General features: G+C 42.0%; 1 protein-coding gene across 1 annotated transcript in view; it reads right to left on the bottom strand.

Annotated features, from left to right (window-relative positions):
• The window catches only part of LOC139381419 (SPARC (osteonectin), cwcv and kazal like domains proteoglycan 2), a 73,687-nt gene that overhangs the window by 37,459 nt on the left and 13,112 nt on the right, over positions 1 to 23,116 (bottom strand). Inside the window, exon 2 of the mRNA XM_071124927.1 lies at positions 2,055 to 2,103. Within this exon, the coding sequence (XP_070981028.1) occupies positions 2,055 to 2,103 (49 nt within the window). The remainder of the gene's footprint in view (positions 1 to 2,054; positions 2,104 to 23,116) is intronic.

Below are 23,116 nucleotides of genomic sequence, written 5' to 3' on the forward strand. Positions count from 1 at the left end.
ACACACACACACACACACCTTTTTCGCACTATTGTTTAGAGTCTGTAAGTAAGCATTTCACTGTTGTATTCGGCGCGCGTGACAAATAAACTTTGATTTGAATTAGTAACCCCGATGCTCAAAGGGACATTCAATGTCTGCTTTTATATTTTTACCCATCTACCAATAAGTGAGCCATTGGAAAACCTCCCTGGTCTTTGTGGTTGAATCTGTGTACAGATAATTGTATGTGTGGGCTACAGAGATGAGGTAGTCATTCAAAAATCATGTTAAGCACTATTATTGCACACAGAGTGAGCGCATGCAACGTATTGTTGTGTCTTTACTATCATTAACTGAAAACTGATAGTTTTTAATCAAAGATTCTCTGTAATTAGTTACTACGCGATCAACTGATTAATCACGTAATTAATTAACTAGGAAGTCGGGGCACCAAGGAAAAATATTCAGATTACAAAGTTATAATTTCCTAAAATAACTTTTCAGATATTTTATCTGATCAATTAGTACTTTACCTCACGTTAGTCTCATTCCAAACGTCGTAAATTGTTGGTTATCTGCACGAACCCAGTCTTCACTATGAGTCATCCATACATCAATTGTCTTAAATCATTTATTTATTACTAACTAAGTAATTCACAGAAATGCATAAACAAACAAACAAACAAGGTAAAAGTAATGATAGGAGAATGTGCCTAGTGGGCTAAACCGGCATGGCGGCTTGTTAGACAAAAGGGGACGTGGGGGTCGACTAAGAAGTCACTACAAAGTGATAATTATAACAATTGAAATGCTAAACCTTTGCACATGAACGCTCACTCATTCGGGAACAATTGCAATCAACATATATATTTACGCTCAGTGTGTCGTCTTGATCGCTGGTGAAAAGTACATTTATTTTGTAGAATTGTCCCTCTCTCTCTCGGTTGTGGTTACAGGGGATTGTTCAGAGTGACATTCGTTATAGAATGGATGTTTCGGCGGTTGTCGTTCTTCGCGTTCAATGATACCGAATTCCTAGCTTCAGACTAGTAATTAATATCAAAGACTTGTTCTTATTCTGTCGGTATCGATGGTCTAAGAGTTTAACCACGTGGTATGGTTAAAAGATTCAGCAATGATCTACAACCTTTGTCCTCCTAATGGAGGAAAACATGGTCTGCAACCTTTAGCCATCTCATAATTGAGGTAAGCTCAGTCTGCTGATCAAAAACCAGAGTGGGGGTTTTATTCGGAAGGGCCGAAGAGGGCTGTCCCAGGATGTCTGACCCTAACTGGGCTCAGGGGCGGTCCTCTGATTTAGTTTAAATCAAAAGGAAATTGTATTTTTCGTCATTAAACAGTCCAAAATCATATTACACAATTATACAAACAGTATCATACTCACTCATTCATCTTATACAACAATTAGATGTAAACCTCATATCTGAGGCTATTATATAAACAGCGTTATGGTAATGTGGCCACACCGTCTCCCATGAGCTTCCCCAAGTTGTACCAAACGGACCAGTTCGTAGCTGTATTCTTCACCAATCTTTTATTCTTTCTCCGGAACATGAAATTTGTTTGTACCTCAAGTCCTGTGAGGTGGAAGAATTTCCTTTGTGCTCTATGAAAATGTACTCTCTCTCTACTATGTGGCCATGTGGCAGGGTCTTCTCAGGAATTTATGACCTCTGACCACAGCAGCCTAGTTGAAGGAGGCAAAGGGGAGGCAGGGAGAGGGGGATGGGGTTGCTATACCCAAAGAGGCCAACGTCATGACAGTATTATGTCACTTGTTAAACAAATGTTTACTCCTGAACTTATTTAGGTGTGCCATAACAAAGGGGTTGAATACTTATTGACTCAAAACATTTCAGCTTTTCATTTTTAATTAATTTGTAACATTTCCCCCAAAATAATTCCACTTTGACATTATGGGGTATTGTGTGTAGGCCAGGAACACACAATCGAAATGTAATCCATTTAAATTGAAGCGGTAACACAAACTTTGGGTCTGAAGGCACTGTAATAGATAAAAGGGTACTTGAAAGAACTTAGGTGAAACATACTTTCATTAGAGCCTCCCTGATTCTCATCCAAGGTCCGCACATAGTCATCCTGTAGAGAGAGAGAGTTCCAAGTTAACCCACAGTAAAATAAGCATCATGAGTGAGTCAATGGTTGCTTCCCAAATGGCACCCTATTCGGTATATAGTGCACTATTTTTGACCAGAGCCCTATGGGTCTGCATGGGGATTTAAGGAGCAGCATGGCAGCCTGTAGTAATTCACCAGAATAGTCTTGCACACACTGTGTGACCCAAATGGCACCCTATTCCCTATATAACACACTACTTATCCCATGGGGCTCTGGTGTAAAGTCAAAAGTAGTGCACACTATAGGGAATGGAGTTGGATCCATACGGCTGTGGAACATATGGCTTCAGGGGGAAGCAAGCTTTGAATAGTAATCCTTACTTTTTATACTTAAAGGAAAAATCACTCCACAACTATCTTTTGGTATTTTTTTCATTAGTCCACTGTTGATATAGTCCCAAATGTTTTGCATGTCAGCATTGACGTTTTCAAGATACAGGACTTTCAAAAGCAAATTGTCATTTGCCACATCATCATAATGATGCGTTTTGCATCATATGAAGTAATTTGCATCATCATGATGCGGCAAATGACAATTTGCTTTTTGAAAGTCCTAAATCTTGAAAATGTCGTTGATGACATGCAAAACATGTTGGGACTGTATCAACAGTGGACTAATGAAAAAAATGGCAAAAGATAGTTGTGGAGTGATTTTTCCTTTCATTACAACAGTAACCATCCTCATTAAAATTGACAAATTGAAGGAGAGAGCGAGAGAGAGAGAGCGAGAGAAGTGTCTAGGGCGGGCGGGAGAGTGAGGAAATTGCAATAAAGAGAGAGACAGAGACACAAAGAAAATGAGTTACAAGTCTTTTTTTAAAGACATCAGACAAAAGAAAAAGGGAAGAGTAGAATATAGATTTAAAAGAAACTGACCTCTACTTCCTGGTAGAACGAGATGCAAAAGAGAAGAAAACAGAGGGATAGTTTGAGGATAAGAAGTGTAACATCAAATATATCGAAGTGTATTAATCAACATTCATCACCATCTTCAGTATACAGTGTCTCTTGATTGTTGCTAAGGTTTCCACAAAGACACAATACATAACAACCAGCTTTTGTTAGCAGTGAATTCACATATAATTGCTTCTGCAACAGGCAGAGAAAAAACAATATTGTTCAAAGCATTTGTATCCTCATAAAACTGAATGCACAACAGAAGTAAAAGAAAGAGCAAGCATATTTCCCCAGTATCAATAAATATACACAAATGTACATTGTGATATCCTCCCTGTATCTATTTGGTTGTGAATATGCCCTATAGCAAACAGCAAAGAAATTAAGCATATTGGCTTAGGCCTATCTCTTGGCCTCAGAACAGTAAATAGCAGCCATTTGGTGAAATATACGGTCTCCCTCCTTAGCAATGGTATACTCGGTAGGAAATACATCACCATAAACATTTACTGTACAGGAAGAATAGGTGCCAAAAAGCTCCCAATGGAAGCAATAAAGCGTGACACCCTCATAAAGGCGTACTGGGGTCTCCCCTCTCTGCTCCTTGGGGCTGTTTTCATGGAGGTAAATATTTTCCATCTATAACCAGGTTTCCATTCAACCTTTTTATGAGAGTAAAGTACATGTCGGATAACAAATGACAGGACAGGCCTGATGGAAACAGCAAAACAAAATATGCTATACAAAGTGGGATCTTTTTGTGTCTGTAAAATTAAATATGTGAGAAATGGCAGTGGAATTCCTTTTATGAACAAATATTGATATATTAACCATTATATCAAAGTAAAATTGTAGTCACGCGATGATATGGTGTGAGGTCCTCCCACGACGATTCGGGAAAGCATGCAGTTTATTAGGCTACAGATGAAATAAGTTATGATGAACTTCACAGGGTGATGAGTTTGATGCTGATTTCAATAAATATTAAGGGTCTTATTCTGGTGACATGATGATCGATGCTTGGTTGCCGTTTGACAAAAAAAGTATTTAGCTCTTATCGATAATAATCTCATCAAGTAGACTAGCCTACCTGTAGACAGTGTTGCCAACTCCTCAGTAAGGAAAGTAGCTATTGGCTGTCCTAAAAGTCACTAGAAGTCTCTAAATGACGTCATCACCTAATTTGCATAATTGGCCATGTGCATGTAACTGTGATGGACGCTGTAGGAGAGAGGAATAATGTCTTGGGAGAGACAAAAAGTGAGTAAAAAACTAAATAGGTTTATAACTACAAATGAGCAAGCTGGAGAGAGTGGCACACACAGCGAATAAGAACCAGATATTTGAGGCCATACTCCTCCTTCAGCACTTTATGGACCCCATTGTTAATCCCCGTCATAACAGAGGCATTGTCAGTCCCTATCCCCAGGAGTTTCTATTTTTTAAGACAACACTTCTCGAGGAAAGCCACAACAGCACAGGCTACATATTTGGCATCTCCTCCAACTCAACAAGTCCCAGAAATGTTGATACAATTGTCTGCTTGGTGTCACTAAAGTACCTTATCACAACCCCCAGGTACTTAGAAACACTTACATCCGTGGACTCATAGAGGAGGAGGCTGATCACCCACATTTGCGACCAACTTTTTCAGAAAGTATGGTGCTAGAACACCATTAATCATTTCTGTGCACTTTGAAGTGGGTAGCAGCAGTGGAGTCTGAGAAAGCAGCTCTACATGCTTCTTCAATGTGATCACATGCCAGCATGGAACAGTGTTCAGCGATAGCTAACGCCATGGTGGCCTCAGCCTTTTTTGCAGAGTCAATTTTTTTAACCATACATTTTACATCACTAAATTTGGTGTAGAAATTAGCCTTACAATACAGGCAGTATGCCCGTGTATCATCTCCAATAAACGGCTTCAACCAGCTTTTGAATTCAGGGTTTGATTCCCACTCCTTTCTGTATTTTTGAGTGTACAGTTTAGACTGAGACATGATGAGCTAGCCAGCTAAATGTTTAGCTTATGTCACAGAGAGGCACACACACAGTGGACAAGGTGAGTAAGTGACTGAGGCTGTGTGAGTCAAATGCAGTGATTGATTTCTGTGCAGTGATTTATTTTAGGCAAAGAACATTTTACTTTTACATCCAGCCCTGAATGTAAGCCAGGGCGGGATCAGCCAGCGGGGGCTTCCCGCATGTGCAAATCATTTGCAGTCTGGACGCGGAGGGGCGCGAGGACTGAGCCGCCTGTGAGTGCTTTGGGACGGGGGTGGGGCCCACGTACGGCAGCACCCGCTGCTCGTTGAGAAGAGTAAGAACGAATGTGCTTTCATGTCAGGGTCTCCAAAAGTCTCAAATAACACCAGAAAAGGTCGCTAGGTTTGTCACTAGTCGATTTTTTGAAAATGTGTCGCTAGAGGGGTCTGAATACTCGCTAAATATAGCGACTAAGTCGCTAAGTTGGCAACACTGCCTGTAGAGGCTAGCCGCATTGTATCTGCCAGCTGTTGGCTATACCGCACGTGTCAATACCAGAGTGGGAACATTCACTATATAATGCAAAACATTTTGTGACAAAACCATCAGCAGATTTGAAAATGCGATGGAAACCCGCTTAACTTTATTTTTTTTGGTACATGGGGAATTTAACCGCAAATGTAATGTGAACTACGTCATCACGCACAGGCTTTTATCCGCAACAAGTAAATTTAATGGCATCACATCTTTGGTGGGAAAATGCGCATATATTATTTTATGCAGATTTTAGAATATTGGTATGAAAATCTGTTAACATAGCTAATGGCAGAGACTCAATTCTGCCATTTAGAACCTCCCAGACCACAACAGTGCTGTTCTCTCTCTCTCTCTCCCTCCACTGGGAATGAGCTAATTTCTCTGAACCCATTTCTCTCCACTTCCCCTATCTGTCCCCATTCCTCTCTCCTCCTCAGTCCCAGCCAGAGTACTTACAGTAAACTGGGTGGTGTCTCTGACAAGGGGAGGAACTGAATTTAAAAGTCTCAAAACAGTTATTCAGATGCACATGTAAAATAGCCTTTTGAGTGACTAAAACATCATAAATCATATTTGTTTTGGATAGAAGTGCTCAAAATTTAAGAAATGTTTATTTTTCTCTCATGGCTAAATACCAGAAAGTTTGAAAAGACTGGCTGAGTGGGCAGGGAGATTCATGAGCTTGCCTTGACTGACAGATCTTTGAAATGCCAAGTAACTTGGATTGCAGTGAGCAATGTTGCAGTAAAATCATCTCAAGCTAATTTGATGGTACACAAAGCTACTCAATCAACATTGAAATTGCATCACTAACCACGTTTCCATCCACAGTTTTTATGTGAGTAAAGTCATACCGTATTAAAAAAAAAATTCACTGACTCAATAAGCCATGACTTCTAGGAATGCTATAAAGTTCAAAAGTTATGGGCAAAGTTAGAAAGTTGGCTGTCAGAAGTAGTACAATGTAAATTTACTTAAAAAGCATATTTAAAAACTGGAAATCAACCAATCCTCCACCAATAACACAATAGAAAGGTCAAGGTTTTATTATCTAAATGTTGAAAGTGCAAGCGCGACGGAGAGAAACAACATGGTGCAGTTTGAGGCAATGTGGCAGAGAGTGATACGGGCGATGGAGATGGGGGTGTGAGCAGGTGAATTTAGACAGGGGTGATGTTGTGAATGTTTGTGTATGTCTGTATGTTGTAGTTTGTATGTGGATGTTTTGTATAAAAAAAATATAAATCGTAAATAAAATTGTACAAAAAACATGTTGTTTCGGTACAATTTTATAAATGCTGACAGATAATTTGTTAATTCTACATGGTGGGATCTTTTTGTGTCTGTAAAATGTATTATGCGAGAAATGATGGTGGAAACGACTATTTAATACAACAGGTTTTGTGAAAATACTGTAGGTTGAGTTGAAAATGCACTGGAAACACATTGAACTCAAAAAATGTATTCGGTACATGAAAACTTAAGAGGAAAAAGTGCATTGTGTGTGCACCAAGTCATCATGCACTGACTGTTATCCACAACAAGTTTGTTGGGTGGGAAAATGCACATATTTTATTTATGCAGATTTTCTCATGAAAATCTGTCATCAATTGGATGGAAACCTAGCTAATTATGTACAAAATGTGATGCGGTTCACAGCAGCACTGATGGATGTGTTGACTTGACAACTGCGTCTGAGTTTTGAACGACCCTAATAGATGTGAAGAGGGGGATTTGTTATATAAATATTCATACACATAGCTCATATAAACAAAGACATTCCGTCGTAAGAACACATTCTGTCCCCCTAATTATGTACTTTTGTTCACATGCTGGCTGAAGACTTTTTGTTCCATGCTGGCTGAAGACCCATCTAGCCTGTAACTAGCTAACACCAGACACAGTTATAAACCAGTGTAGTACAACTCATTTTAATAGGAAGTTAATAGTTAAGATCTTGCTACCATGGAAAGGTAAATACTTGTCTACTTATGGAAAAATCACACTGATTTATTACTTAGATATATCCCAGTTTACCTATTTACGACAGATTTTTATCATTTTAAATTATTTGAAGAAAAAAAAAACTTGGAATGGAAAGCAAGACAAAATTAAACATGCTTATTTATATACTGATAATAAGTTTGAGAGGCTAAAGTGATTAAATATTAAAGCATTAAGCCTCTCACTAAAAGCATACCAAAGTTATACTTAAACCCAAACTGGTTCTCCAGTAGATTAGTAAGAATGGCTCACCCCTTGTTCAAATACGGTATTTTTCTCTTTATCCAGATTACAACCTCTCACTTTCAGTTATCTGAAAATATTTTAATTATCGCCATTTGTAAAACAAGTCATACGAAGCTGGTTGCAATTCCAGTTTCATCCTTCAGAAAATAAATATTACATTCAAATATATTAATTGATGAAAAAAATACATTATTTATGGAAACATAAAAAAAACACAAAATATCTTTGTTAATGATATTATGAATAGGAAAGGTGGAGTAATGTCACATGTACAGTTAACCAAAATATATGATTGCAGCATTACTGCAAAAATGGAGGAGGCAAGTGGAAGAAGGTAGGGAACTTGTTTGTCTACTCTTTATTAAAGACCAAATTTGGCAAAAAAAAAAGGTAATAAATAAAAAATATATATCCGTTTTACTTGAGGACCAAAATGTTGATTGTGGCGCCATAAAGGTTGCAAAATATTTGTGAAGTCATTTTAATTTAAATATCACAGCCGTTATAGCCCCACGGCTATTACCCCGGAGCCCGAGACCATCCTTCCTACCTCGTGCCTGGCAAGGGCACTCAACTGGGGTATTGAGAAACAGGTCGGGGAGGCACAGTGTTCCCAGCCAAACCTCCGGGGGACATCCTGATAACTGGATGTTCATGCCTGACACAGTCCGCTCCGCGGTCCTGGAGCGGGCCCACTCCTCCAGACTGGCCTGCCACCCGGTTTCCCGCCGGACCCTGGCATTTGTGAAACGACACTTTTGGTGGCCCACCATGTTCCTTGACGTCTCCGCATTTGTCACCGATTGCAGTGTGTGCTTAGAACAAGACTCCTCGGCAAGCTCCGGCTGGCCTTTTGCAACCTCTGCCTGTCCCTCACCGTCCCTGGTCCCACATATCCCTGAATTTCGTAATGGGTCTCCCCCCGTCTGAGGGCAACACTGCCGTCTTGACTGTGGTCGACCGGTTTTCCTCTCCCCAAACTACCCTTGGCCAATGAGATGGCCCAGCTCATGGTGCAGCACGTCTTCCAGATCCATGGACCGACCGTGGACATGGTCTCCGACTGGGGTCCTCAGTTCTCGTCCCAGTTCTGGAAGGCGTTCTGCACCCTCATTGGGTCGTCGGCCAGCCTGTCCTCTGGGTTCCACCCCCAGTCCAATGGGGGCCAACCAGGACGTTGAGACAACTCTGTGCTGCCTGGTCTCCGCCAACCCCACCACCTGGAGCCAGCAGCTTGTGTGGGTGGAATATTTACGCAACACCCTTCCCTGCTCTGCCACGGGCCAATCACCCTTTGAATGTTCCCTGGGGTATCAGCCCCAGCTCTTCCCTGAGCAGAAGGAAGAGTACGGTGTACCTTCTGCCCAGACGTTTGTCCGCCGCTGTTGTCGTACCTGGAGGAGAGCCCGGTCGGCCCTCCTCAAGACCCCCTCCAGGTATCAACGACAAGCGGGATTGCCATCGGACCCTGGCTCCCTGGTATCATCACGGGCAGAAGGTATGGCTATCCACCCAGAATCTGCCCCTCCGGGTGGAATCCCGCAAACTCTCCCCCCGGTTTATTGGCCATTTCCCATCTCTAAAATGATTAGTCCCTCTACTGTTCGTCTTCTGTTGCCCCGTACCCTTCGCATACACCCCACCTTTCATGTGTCCCGAGTTAAGCCCATGTCTCACAACCCTTTGTCTTCTGTTTCTAGGCCCACTCCTCTCTCCCGTCTCATCAACGGCCAACAGGCTTACACTGTGAGATGCCTCCTGATTGTGTGACCGTGGGGTAGGGGTTTCCAGTACCTGGTTGACTGGGAGGGTTATGGCCTGGAGGAGAGGTGCTGGGTCCCCGCTAGAGACATCCTGGACCCAGTCCTCATCGCCGACTTCCACTGCTGGTACCCCGGTCAACCAGGGGTGCCAGCCTGACCACTCTGCCTGCCCCTGACCCTGAGCCTGCCTACCATCCTGTACCTTTTCCCCACCTCTGGATTACCGACCTCTGCCTGACCCGACCCTGAGCCTGCCTGCCGTCCTGTACCTTTACCCCACTACTCTGGTTATCGACCCCTGCCTGCCTTGACCTGTTGTTGGCCTGCCCTGCTGCCTGTAATACACATTGAACCCGATTGAACATCTCTGGAGAGACCTGTAAATAGCTGTGCAGCGACGCTCCCCATCCAACCTGACAGAGCTTGAGAGGATCTGCAGAGAAGTATGGGAGAAACTACCCAAAGGTGTGCCAAGCTTGTAGCATCATACCCATGAATCGAGGCTGTAATCGATGCCAAATGTGCTTCAACAAATTACTGAGTAAAGGGTCTGAATACTTATGAAAATAGACTGAAAAGATTTGGCATGGGTCCCCAGATCCTCAAAAAGTTCTACAGCTGCACAATCGAGAGCATCCTGACCGGTTGCATCACCGCCTGGTATGGCAACTGCTCGACATCTGACCGTAAGGCGCTACAGAGGGTAGTGCGTATGGCCCAATACATCACTGGGGCCAAGCTTCCTGCCATCCAGGACCTATATAGTAGGCGGTGTCAGAGGAAAGCCCAAAAAATTGTCAAATACTTCAGTCACCCAAGTCATTGACTGTTGTCTCCGCTACCGCACGCCATCGGTACCGAAGTGCCAAATCTAGAACCAAAAGGGCTCCTTAACAGCATCTACCCTCAAGCCATAAGACTGCTGCAAAATTAATCAAAATGGCCACCCAGACTATTTTCATTGACACCACCCCCCCCCCCCCCCCTCCCTCTCGACTAACCTGTACCCCCGCACATTGACTCGGTACCGGTACCCCTGTATATACAGTGCCTTGCGAAAGTATTTGGCCCCCTTGAACTTTGCAACCTTTTGCCACATTTCAGGCTTCAAACATAAAGATATAAAACTGTATTTTTTTTGTGAAGAATCAACAACAAGTGGGACACAATCATGAAGTGGAACGAAATTTATTGGATATTTCAAACTTTTTTAACAAATCAAAAACTGAAAAATTGGGCGTGCAAAATTATTCAGCCCCTTTACTTTCATTGCAGCAAACTCTCTCCAGAAGTTCAGTGAGGATCTCTGAATGATCCAATGTTGACCTAAATGACTAATGATGATAAATACAATCCACCTGTGTGTAATCAAGTCTCCGTATAAATGCACCTGCACTGTGATAGTCTCAGAGGTCCGTCAAAAGCGCAGAGAGCATCATGAAGAACAAGGAACACACCAGGCAGGTCCGAGATACTGTTGTGAAGAAGTTTAAAGCCGGATTTGGATACAAAAAGATTTCCCAAGCTTTAAACATTCCAAGGAGCACTGTGCAAGCGATAATATTGAAATGGAAGGAGTATCAGACCACTGCAAATCTACCAAGACCTGGCCGTCCCTCTAAACTTTCAGCTCATACAAGGAGAAGACTGATCAGAGATGCAGCCAAGAGGCCCATGATCACTCTGGATGAACTGCAGAGATCTACAGCTGAGGTGGGAGACTCTGTCCATAAGACAACAATCAGTCGTATATTGCACAAATCTGGCCTTTATGGAAGAGTGGCAAGAAGAAAGCCATTTCTTAAAGATATCCATAAAAAGTGTCGTTTAAAGTTTGCCACAAGCCACCTGGGAGACACACCAAACATGTGGAAGAAGGTGCTCTGGTTAGATGAAACCAAAATTGAACTTTTTGACAACAATGCAAAACGTTATATTTGGCGTAAAAGCAACACAGCTGAACACACCATCCCCACTGTCAAACATGGTGGTGGCAGCATCATGGTTTGGGCCTGCTTTTCTTCAGCAGGGACAGGGAAGATGGTTAAAATTGATGGGAAGATGGATGGAGCCAAGTACAGGACCATTTTGGAAGAAAACCTGATGCAGTCTGCAAAAGACCTGAGACTGGGATGGAGATTTGTCTTCCAACAAGACAATGATCCAAAACATAAAGCAAAATCTACAATGGAATGGTTCAAAAATAAACATATCCAGGTGTTAGAATGGCCAAGTCAAAGTCCAGACCTGAATCCAATCGAGAATCTGTGGAAAGAACTGAAAACTGCTGTTCACAAATGCTCTCCATCCAACCTCACTGAGCTCGAGCTGTTTTGCAAGGTGGAATGGGAAAAAATCTCTCGATGTGCAAAACTGATAGAGACATACCCCAAGCGACTTGCAGCTGTAATCGCAGCAAAAGGTGGCGCTACAAAGTATTAACTTAAGGGGGCTGAATAATTTTGCACGCCCAATTTTTCAGTTTTTGATTTGTTAAAAAAGTTTGAAATATCCAATAAATGTCGTTCCACTTCATGATTGTGTCCCACTTGTTGTTGATTCTTCACAAAAAAATACAGTTTTATATCTTTATGTTTGAAGCCTGAAATGTGGCAAAAGGTCGCAAAGTTCAAGGGGGGCGAATACTTTCGCAAGCCACTGTAGCCCCATTGTTGTTATTTTATTGTGTTACAATTTTTTTTTAATGTTTTACTTTAGTTTATTTAGTAAATATTTTCTTAGCTCTATTTCTTGAACTGCATTGTTGGTTAAAATGTAAAAAATAAAATTTGATTTGATATCATTTTTTTTATTTTCTAAAAACCTGTTTTTGCTTTGTCATTATGGGGTATTGTGTTTAGATTGACATTTTTTAATAAGGCTGTAATGTAACAAAATGTGGAAAAAGTCAAAGGATCTGAATACTTTCCAAATGCACTGTATCTAGCTATATAAACCACGCCCCTTTGCAAACACGCATGTTACAATTGGTGTATTAAAATGAGAGAGTTAAGGTGATTTCTACCTATCCTCTTAACAATCCCGCCTCCTGAATCCAAGTGTTTGACACGGGGGATCGGACCAGTAACTTTATGAACCAACTTTATCAATGTAGAAGCAATAGTAATTTTTCTGACTTTGGTTATCATACTTTGATCTTGTTTCATCTTAATGTCATCCAATTTCATGAAAAACATGATTTTGACTGTACATTGCCTTTAAATCTACCTTTGCTGTTTGGCTCTGTGAATTTTTGGCTCTCGTAGTTTAACCTTACGGAGTCATACATTAGCTGGGCCTTGTGTGTGTCACAGAGTTTATGACCCAACCATTAAATCGGACACCTCTGATGTTATTGTTATTGATGCTGCAGCTCGTGCATTATTTAAAGTGTGTGTGTGTGTGTGTTTTTGGTATTCTGCCAGGCCCAGTGTAATAGGTGTCCTCCTGTCAAGAAGTGGAAATCAATGCTTTTATGCAGAGAAGGCTACAAAACATTTATTCAGGGAGAATGTATTATTTTGTGTTCATTCATCATCAGTCAGTCATGGACATTGACTGCGAAACACATATAGTGGCTAAAGTACACACGGTAGCAAGGTGACATTATCATTTGGGGAAATCACTACTCTTAGACTTAGCATATGTGGACAACTACAAATACCTAGGTGTCTGGATAGACTGTAAACTCTCCTTCCAGACCCACATCAAACATCTCCAATCCAAAGTTAAATCTAGAATTTCGCAACAAAGCATCCTTCACTCATGCTGCCAAACATACCCTTGTAAAACTGACCATCCTACCAATCCTCGACTTCGGCGATGTCATTTACAAAATAGCCTCCAATACTCTACTCAACAAATTGGATGCAGTCTATCACAGTGCCATCAGTTTTGTCACCAAAGCCCCATATACTACCCACCATTGCGACCTGTACGCTCTCGTTGGCTGGCCCTCGCTTCATACTCGTCGCCAAACCCACTGGCTCCATGTCATCTACAAGACCCTGCTAGGTAAAGTCCCCCCTTATCTCAGCTCGCTGGTCACCATAGCATCACTCACCTGTAGCACGCACTACAGCAGCAGTCACCCTCAAAACCAATTCTTTCTTTGGCCGCCTCTTCTTCCAGTTCTCTGCTGCCAATGACTGGAACGAACTACAAAAATCTCTGAAACTGGAAACACTTATCTCCCTCACTAGCTTTAAGCACCAGCTGTCAGAGCAGCTCACAGATTACTGCACCTGTACATAGCCCACCTATAATTTAGCCCAAACAACTACCTCTTTCCCTACTGTATTTATTTCTTTTGCACCCCATTATTTTTATTTCTACTTTGCACATTCTTCCACTGCAAATCTACCATTCCAGTGTTTTACTTGCTATATTGTATTTACTTTGCCACCATGGCCTTTTTTTGCCTTTACCTCCTTTATCTCACCTCATTTCCTCACATCGTATATAGACTTGTTACTACTGTATTATTGACTGTATGTTTGATTTACTCCATGTGTAACTCTGTGTTGTTGTATGTGTCGAACTGCTTTGCCTTTATCTTGGCCAGGTCACAATTGTAAATGAGAACTTGTTCTCAACTTGCCTACCTGGTTAAATAAAGGTGAAATAAAAATAAATCAAATAAAAAAGGGTGAAAGAGGGCCACGATATCACAAATCATTCTGGTATACAAATGCCTGCCATTCTTAAAGAATGCATATGCATGCATGTTTGAACCATTTTAAATGAATGGGCCGAACACCTGATGTCATGTAAGAATCCCTCAGTGAGTGATGTCTACTCTCTCTCTCGCTCTGTGTGTGTGTGTATGTGTGTGTGTGAGTGGGGGGGGGGGGGGGGGGGGGGGGTAGCTACATGTAAATGACAGGTATCTACTTAACTTTGGATGTCTCAGTATCTGACATGGCAGACAGCTCCACCCCTTGCTGTGTATCCACACCCTGACTGACAGGTTATAATCCCTCATATCACTGGGACGAGACTCAGCCTGTGTGTGTGTGGATGTGCTCACGTGCACATGTTTGTCTGTGAATGACAGGTATTTCTAAGTAGACGTCAGCTGTCACATCCTGTTCAGTTGTTCCAAAGAAAGTACTGGGGATGGGGTGGATCACAATACCAAAACAGAAGGTAGTGGGACATGCACCTCCGCTGATAATCTGTGTATGCATGACTATCCATACACTATTAGTGATCCAAAAGGTCTTCCATCATGTGTACACGAGAAAACATCAGTAATTTATCAGAGGAGGCATTTAAAACACGAGCAATTAGCAACACTAATCTCATAGGGAATGACCTTCTCAACACCTTCCTTTCTAACATTACCCAATGACGGACTGCAGTATCAGAGCATGTGCATTTGTTCTCTGCAGGAAGTGAACCCACAACCATGGGGTTGCCAGCACCACACTCTTACCAACTGACTCTACAACCGCTCATCATTGAGGTAAATGGAGGTTTTTTCTTTATAGAAGCTATTACCCTTTGAGATGACAGAGAGAGGAAAATAAAGTGAGTTCTGCTTTGCCTCTCTGCTTCAGACTAAATTCAGTTCCACCCTGCTGCTTCACACTACCTGCTGGGCAGCTCTCATTTCGCCTGGCACCCGACCGCCGGCCCAAAGATGATTTTAGACCATGTAAGACTCTGCAGTCTGCACTTTCCTCATTTCCATTCCTCTCACCGTCTCGGTTTTATTCTCCATATGTGATTCTCTCTGTCTTCTCTTTCCTTCTGTTTCTCTCTCTCACTCTCTTTTATCTCATCCCCTTTCACCTCTCTTCCATCCCCCTCTCCTCTTTCTTAATTCCCATCTTCCTTCCTCTGCATCTCAAACTACTCTTCCCCTCTTTCATTCCCTCTCTCATGTTCTATCACTGATGATAACATACAGTCCCAGTTTAACACTGATCCAGCCGTTGAGTAGAGGTTGTAACCGTACCCCTTAGTTCATCTTCCATTGCACTCACTTCTGTCATCATGAAGTGCTTTGAGAGGTTAGTCAAGGATCATATCACGTCCACCCTACCTGATACCCTAGACCCACTCCAATTTGTTTACCGCCCCAATAGGTCCACTGACGATGCAATCTCCATCACACTGCACACTGCCTTATCCCATCTGGACAAGAGGAATACTTATGTAAGAATGCTGTTCAATGACTACAGCTCAGCATTTAACACCATGGTACCCTCCAAACTCGTCATTAAGCTCGAGACCCTGGGTGCGTTCTCAGCCTTTTCCTGCACTCCCTGTTCACCCACGACTGCGTGGCCATGCACGCTTCCAACTCAATCATCAAGTTTGCAAACGAGACTACAACGTTAGGCCTGATTACCAACAATGACGAGATGGCCTACAGGGAAGAGGTGAGGGCCCTCGGGGTGTGGTGTCAGAAAAATAACCTCTCAATGTCAACTAAACAAAGGAGATGATCGTGGACTACAGGAAACAGCAGAGGGAGCACACCCCCATCCACATCGACGGGACAGTAGTGGAGAAGGTGGAAAGTTTTAAGTTCCTTGGCGTACACATCACGGACAAACTGAAATGGTTCACCCGCACAGACAGCGTGGTGAAGGTGCAACAGCCCCTCTTCAACCTCAGGAGGCTGAAGAAATTTAGCTTGTCACCAAAAACACTTACAAACTTTTAAATATGTATCACCGCCTGCTACGGCAATTGCACCACCCTCAACCACAAGGCTTTCCGGAGAGTAGTGCGGTCTGCACAACGCATCACCGGGGGCAAACTACCTGCCCTCCAGGACACCTACAGCACCCGATGTTACAGGAAGGCCAAAAAGATCATCAAGGACAACAACCACCCAATCATCCAGAAGGCGAGGTCAGTACAGGTGCATCAAAGCTGGGACCGAGAGACTGAAAAACAGATTCTATCTCAAGGCCATCAGACTGTTAAACAGCCATCACTAACATAGAGAGTAGAGGTCGACCGATAATGATTTTTCAGCGCCGATACCGATAATTGGAGGACCAAAAAAAAGTCGATACCGATTAAATCGGCCAATTTTTATTTATTTATTTGTAATAATGACAATTACAACAATACTGAATGAACACTTATTTTAACTTAATATAATACATCAGTGTATCCTCAAATAAATAATGAAACATGTTCAATTTGGTTTAAATAATGCAAAAACAAAGTGTTGGAGAAGAAAGTAAAAGTGGAATATGTGCCATGTAAGAAAGCTAACATTTAAGTTCCTTGCTCAGAACATGAGAACATATGAAAGCAGGTGGTTCCTTTTAACATGAGTCTTCAATATTCCCAGGTAAGAAGTTTTAGGTTGTAGTTATTATAGGAATTATAGGACTATTTCTCTCTATACGATTTGTATTTCATATACCTTTGACTATTGGATGTTCTTATAGGCACTTTAGTATTGCCAGTATAACAGTATAGCTTCCATCCCTCTCCTCACCCCATACCTGGGCTCGAACCAGGAACACATCGACAACAGCCACCCTCGAAGCAGCGTTACCCATGCAGAGCAAGGGGAACAACTACTCCAAGTCTCAGAGCGAGTGACGTTTGAAACGCTATTAGCGCTTACCACGCTAACTAGCTAGCCATTTCACATCGGTTACACCAGCCTAATCTCAGGAGTTGATAGGCTTGAAGTCATAAACAGCTCAATGCTTGAAGCATTGCGAAGAGCTGCTGGCAAAACGCACAAAAGTGCTGTTTGAATGAATGCTTACGAGCCTGCTACTGCCTACCGTCGCTCAGTCAGACTGCTCTATCAAATCATAGACTTAATTATAACATAGTAACACACAGAAATACGAGCCTTAGGTCATTAATATTGTTGAATCCAGAAACTATCATCTCGAAAACAAAACATTTAGTCTTTCAGTGAAATACGGAACCGTTCCATATTTTATCTAACGGGTGGCATCCCTAAGTCTAAATATTCCTGTTACATTGTACAACCTTCAATGTTATGTCATAATTACATAAAATTCTGGCAAAATAGTTCGCAACGAGCCAGGCTGGCCAAACTGTTGCATATACCCTGACTCTGCGTGCAATGAACGCAAGAGAAGTGACACAATTTCACCTGGTTAATGCTGCTGTTGCCTGCTGTTGGAGGAAATTATAGTTGAAATGATTAATTATGTATACATTTAAATTAGAACCATTTATTTTAATACTATTATGTTATGGTGTGAAATGTATGGGTTCTTGGTTAAGCTGTTACTGAAAATGTAAGTAAAACAAATTAATTGTCTGTACCTTGCGGGTTTAAGGGAGAGGGATGGCATATCTCTTTAGACAGATAAAAATGTTTGTTTTATGTTCCATTAGTAGAGGAGAGTATATCTTTTAGACAGATTGGAATGTTTGTTTTATGAGGGGAGTAGAAGACAGTCTCCGGACCTGAAGACACTGCGCTATTGTGTGGATCGGAGAGAGTGTGAGAAACTGATGACATCATTTTATGTTCTCTCCTTAAAATGTAATGTTCTTTGTATTTTGGGTCAGTACTCTCTTGAATTAAACGCTGTTACCTGACTTTTAAGACTGGTCTCGATCTATTTCATGCATAAATGATAAACTTACAACTTATTATGAAATAGAGAGAGTGTGAATTTGGTTTTGGCTACAAAACATATAGGAATTTAGAATTCCTCTAACACCTGCCTACCTGTATTTTTCTTTTAGCTAAATATGCAGGTTTAAAAATATATACTTCTGTGTATTGATTTTAAGAAAGGCATTGGTGTTTACAGTTAGGTACAGTCGTGCAACGATTGTGCTTTTTTCCCCGTGTGGCGAAGTTGGCTGTCTTTGTTAGGAAGAAATAGTCTTCACACAGTTTGCAACAAGCCAGGCAGCCCAAACTGCTGCTTAAACCCTGACTCTGTTGCAAGGGAAGTGACACCATTTCCCTAGTTAAAAGAAATGAATGTTAGCAGACAATATTAACTAAATATGCAGGTTTATAAATATATACTTGTGTATTGATTTTAAGAAAGGCATTGATATTTATAGTTAGGTACATGTTGGAGCAACGACAGTCCTTTTTCGCGAATGCGGACTGCATCGATTATATACAACACAGGACACGCTAGATAAACTAATAATATCATCAACCATGTGTAGTTTATTTTTTATTTTACCCCTTTTTCATGGTATCCAATTGTTAGTAGCTACGATCTTGTCTCATCGCTACAACTCCCGTACGGGCTCGGGAGAGATGAAGGTTGAAAGTCATGCGTGCTCCGATACACAACCCAACCAAGCCGCACTGCTTCTTAACACAGCGCGCATCCAACCCGATGTGTCGGAGGAAACACCGTGCACCTGGCAACCTTGGTTTTGGGTTTCATTATTTATTTGAGGATACACTGATTTTATTGATGTATTATATTAAGCTAAAATAAGTGTTCATTCAGTATTGTTGTAATTGTCATTATTACAAATAAATAAATAAAAATTGGCCGATTTAATCGGTATCGGCTTTTTTTGGTCCTCCAATAATCGGTATAGGCGCTGAAAAATCATTATCGGTCGACCTCTACTCTCTATGTTAGTGATGGCTGTTTAACAGTCTGATGGCCTTGAGATAGAATCTGTTTTTCAGTCTCTCAGTTAGCATGCACTGAACCTGGCCCGCCACAGGAGTCGCTGGTGCGCGATGAGACAAGGATATCTCTCCCTAACCCGGACGACGCTAGGCCAATTGTGCGTCGCCCCACCGACCTCCCGGTCGCGGCAAGTTACGACAGAGCCTGGGCACGAACCCAGAGTCTCTGGTGGCACAGCTGGCGCTGCAGTACAGCGCCCTTAACCACTGCGCCACCCGGGAGGCCCTAACCATGTGTAGTTAACTAGTGATTATGATTGAATGATTGTTTTCTATAAGATAAGTTTAATGCTAGCTAGCAACTTACCTTGGCTTCTTATTGCATTCGCATAACAGGCAGGCTCCTAGTGGAGTGCAATGAGAGGCAGGTGGTTAGAGCGTTGGACTAGTTAACTGTAAGGTTGCAAGATTGAATCCCCGAGCTGACAAGGTAAAAATCTGTCGTTCTGCCCCTGAACAAGGCAGTTAACCCACCGTTTCTAGGCCGTCATTGAAAATAAGAATGTGTTCTTAATTGACTTGCCTAGATAAATAAAAGGTGTAAAAAATAAAATATATATTTTTTAAATTTGGCAAAATCGGTGTCCAAAATTACAGATTTTCGATTGTTATGAAAACTTGAAATCGGCCCTAATTAATCAGCCATTCCGATTAATCGGTCGACCTCTAATAGAGAAGCTGCTGCAAACATACAGACTCAAATCTCTGGCCACTTAAATAAATGGACTTAATAAAGGTATCACTGGTCACTTTAAATAACGCCACTTTAATAATGTTTACATATCTTACATTACTCATCTCATATGTACAGTTGAAGTCGGAAGTTTACATGCACTTAGGTTGGAGTCATTAAAACTTGTTTTTCAACCACTCCACAAATTTCTTGTTAACAAACTATAGTTTTGGCAAGTTGGTTAGGACATCTACTTTGTGCATGACATAAGTAATTTTTCCAACAATTGTTTGCAGACAGATTATTTCACTTCTAATTCACTGTATCACAATTCCAGTGGGTCAGAAGTTTACAAACACTAAGTTGACTGTGCCTTTAAACAGCTTGGGAAATTTCAGAAAATTATGTCATGGCGTTATAAGCTTCTGAGGCTAATTGACATAATTCGAGTCAATTGAAGGTGTACCTGTGGATGTATTTCAAGGCCTACCTTCAAACTCAGTGCCTCTTTGCTTGACATAATGGGAAAATCAGAAGAAATCAGCCAACACCTCAGAAAATAAATTGTAGACCTCCACAAGTCTGGTTCATCCTTGGGAGCAATATCCAAACGCCTGAAGGTACCACGTTCATCTGTACAAACAATAGTACGCAAATATAAACTCCATGGGACCACGCAGTTGTCATATCGCTCAGGAAGGAGACGTGTTCTGTCTCCTAGAGTTGAACGTACTTTGGTGCAAAAAGTGCAAATCAATCCCAGAACAACAGCAAAGGACCTTGTGAAGATGCTGGAGGAAACAGGTACAAAAGTATCAATATCCACAGTAAAATTAGTCCTATTTCGACATAACCTGAAAGGCCGCTCAGCAAGGAAGAAGCCACTGCTCCAAAACTGCCATAAAAAAAGCCAGACTACGGTTTGCAACTGCACATGGGGACAAAGATCGCACTTTTTGGAGAAATGTCCTCTGGTCTGATGAAACAAAAATAGAACTGTTTGGCCATAATGACCGTCGTTATGTTTGGAGGAAAAAGGGAGAGGCTTGCAAGCCGAAGAACACCATCCCAACCGTGAAGCACAGGGGTGGCAGCATCATGTTGTGGGGGTCCTTTGCTGCAGGAGGGACTGGTGCACTTCACCAAATAGATGACATCATGAGGCAGGAATATTATGTGGATATATTGAAGCAACATCTCAAGACATCAGTCAGGAAGTTAAAGCTTGGTCGCAAATGGGTCTTCCAAATGGACAATGATCCCAAGCATACTTCCAAAATTGTGGCAAAATGGCTTAAAGACAACAAAGTCAAGGTTTTGACCTCAATGCTATAGAAAATGTGGGCAGAACTGAAAAAGCGTGTGCGCGCAAGGACTCAGTTACACCAGCTCTGTCAGGAGGAATGGGCCAAAATTCACCCAACTTATTGTGGAAAGCTTATGGAAGGCTATCCGAAATGTTTGACCCAACTTAAACAATTTAAAGGCAATGCTTTCAAATGCTAATTGAGTGCATGTACATTTCTGACCCACTGGGAATGTGATGGAAGATATAAAATCTTAAATAAATAAATCACCCTCTCTACTATTAAGTCTGACATTTTACATTCTTAAAATACAGTGGTGATCCTAACTGACCTAAGACAGGGAATTTTTACTAGGATTAAATGTGATTTATTTTATTTTTTAAGTTTAAATGTATTGACGTCCACTGACGTGATCTTCCTGTCTGGGTTGGTTGTGGGTTGGTTGTGGTGTGGGGGCTGTGCTTTGGCAAAGTGGGTGGGGTTATATCCTTCCTGTTTGGCCCTGTCCGGGGGTATCATCGGATGGGGCCACAGTGTCTCCTGACCCCTCCTGTCTCAGCCTCCAGTATTTATGCTGCAGTAGTTTATGTGTCAGGGGGCTAGGGTCAGTCTTATATCTGGAGTACTTCTCCTGTCTTATCCGGTGTCCTGTGTGAATTTAAGTATGCTCTCTCTAATTCTCTCTTTCTTTCTTTCTCTGGGAGGACCTGAGCCCTAGGACCATGTCTCAGGACTACCTGACAAAATGAGGCAAAATGAGAAGAAAAAAAATCCAGAAAATCACATTGTAGTATTTCTTATGAATTTATTTGCAAATTATGGTGGAAAATAAGTATTTGGTCACCTACAAACAAGCAAGATTTCTGGCTCTCACAGACCTGTAACTTCTTCTTTAAGAGGCTCCTCTGTCCTCCACTCGTTACCTGTATTAATGGCACCTGTTTGAACTTGTTATCAATATAAAAGACACCTGTCCACAACCTCAAACAGTCACACTCCAAACTCCAATATGGCCAAGACCAAAGAGCTGTCAAAGGACACCAGAAACAAAATTGTAGACCTGCACCAGGCTGGGAAGACTGAATCTGCAATAGTTAAGCAGCTTGGTTTGAAGAAACAACTTTGGGAGCAATTATTAGGAAATGTAAGACATACAAGACCACTGATAATCTCCCTCGATCTGGGGCTCCACGCAAGATCTCACCCCGTGGGGTCAAAATGATCACAAGAACGGTGAGCAAAAATCCCAGAACCACACGGGGGGACCTAGTGAATGACCTGCAGAGAGCTGGGACCAAAGTAACAAAGCCTACCATCAGTAACACACTACGCCGCCAGGGACCCAAATCCTGCAGTGCCAGACGTGTCCCCCTGCTTAAGCCAGTACATGTCCAGGCCCGTCTGAAGTTTGCTAGAGAGCATTTGGATGATCCAGAAGAAGATTGGGAGAATGTCATATGGTCAGATGAAACCAAAATATAACTTTTTGGTAAAAACTCAACTCGTCGTGTTTGGAGGACAAAGAATGCTGAGTTGCATCCAAAGAACACCATACCTACTGTGAAGCATGGGGGTGGAAACATCATGCTTTGGGGCTGTTTTTCTGCAAAGGGACCAGGACGACTGATCCGTGTAAAGGAAAGAATGAATGGGGCCATGTATCGTGAGATTTTGAGTGAAAACCTCCTTCCATCAGCAAGGGCATTGAAGATGTAATGTGGCTGGGTCTTTCAACATGACAATGATCCCAAACACACCGCCCGGGCAACGAAGGAGTGGCTTCGTAAGAAGCATTTCAAGGTCCTGGAGTGGCCTAGCCAGTTTCCAGATCTCAACCCCATAGAAAATCTTTGGAGGGAGTTGAAAGTCCGTGTTGCCCAGCAACAGCCCCAACACATCACTGCTCTAGAGGAGATCTGCATGGA

Source organism: Oncorhynchus clarkii, chromosome 23 (genome assembly GCF_045791955.1).
Source record: "Oncorhynchus clarkii lewisi isolate Uvic-CL-2024 chromosome 23, UVic_Ocla_1.0, whole genome shotgun sequence".
NCBI classification, from domain to species: Eukaryota; Metazoa; Chordata; class Actinopteri; order Salmoniformes; family Salmonidae; genus Oncorhynchus; species Oncorhynchus clarkii.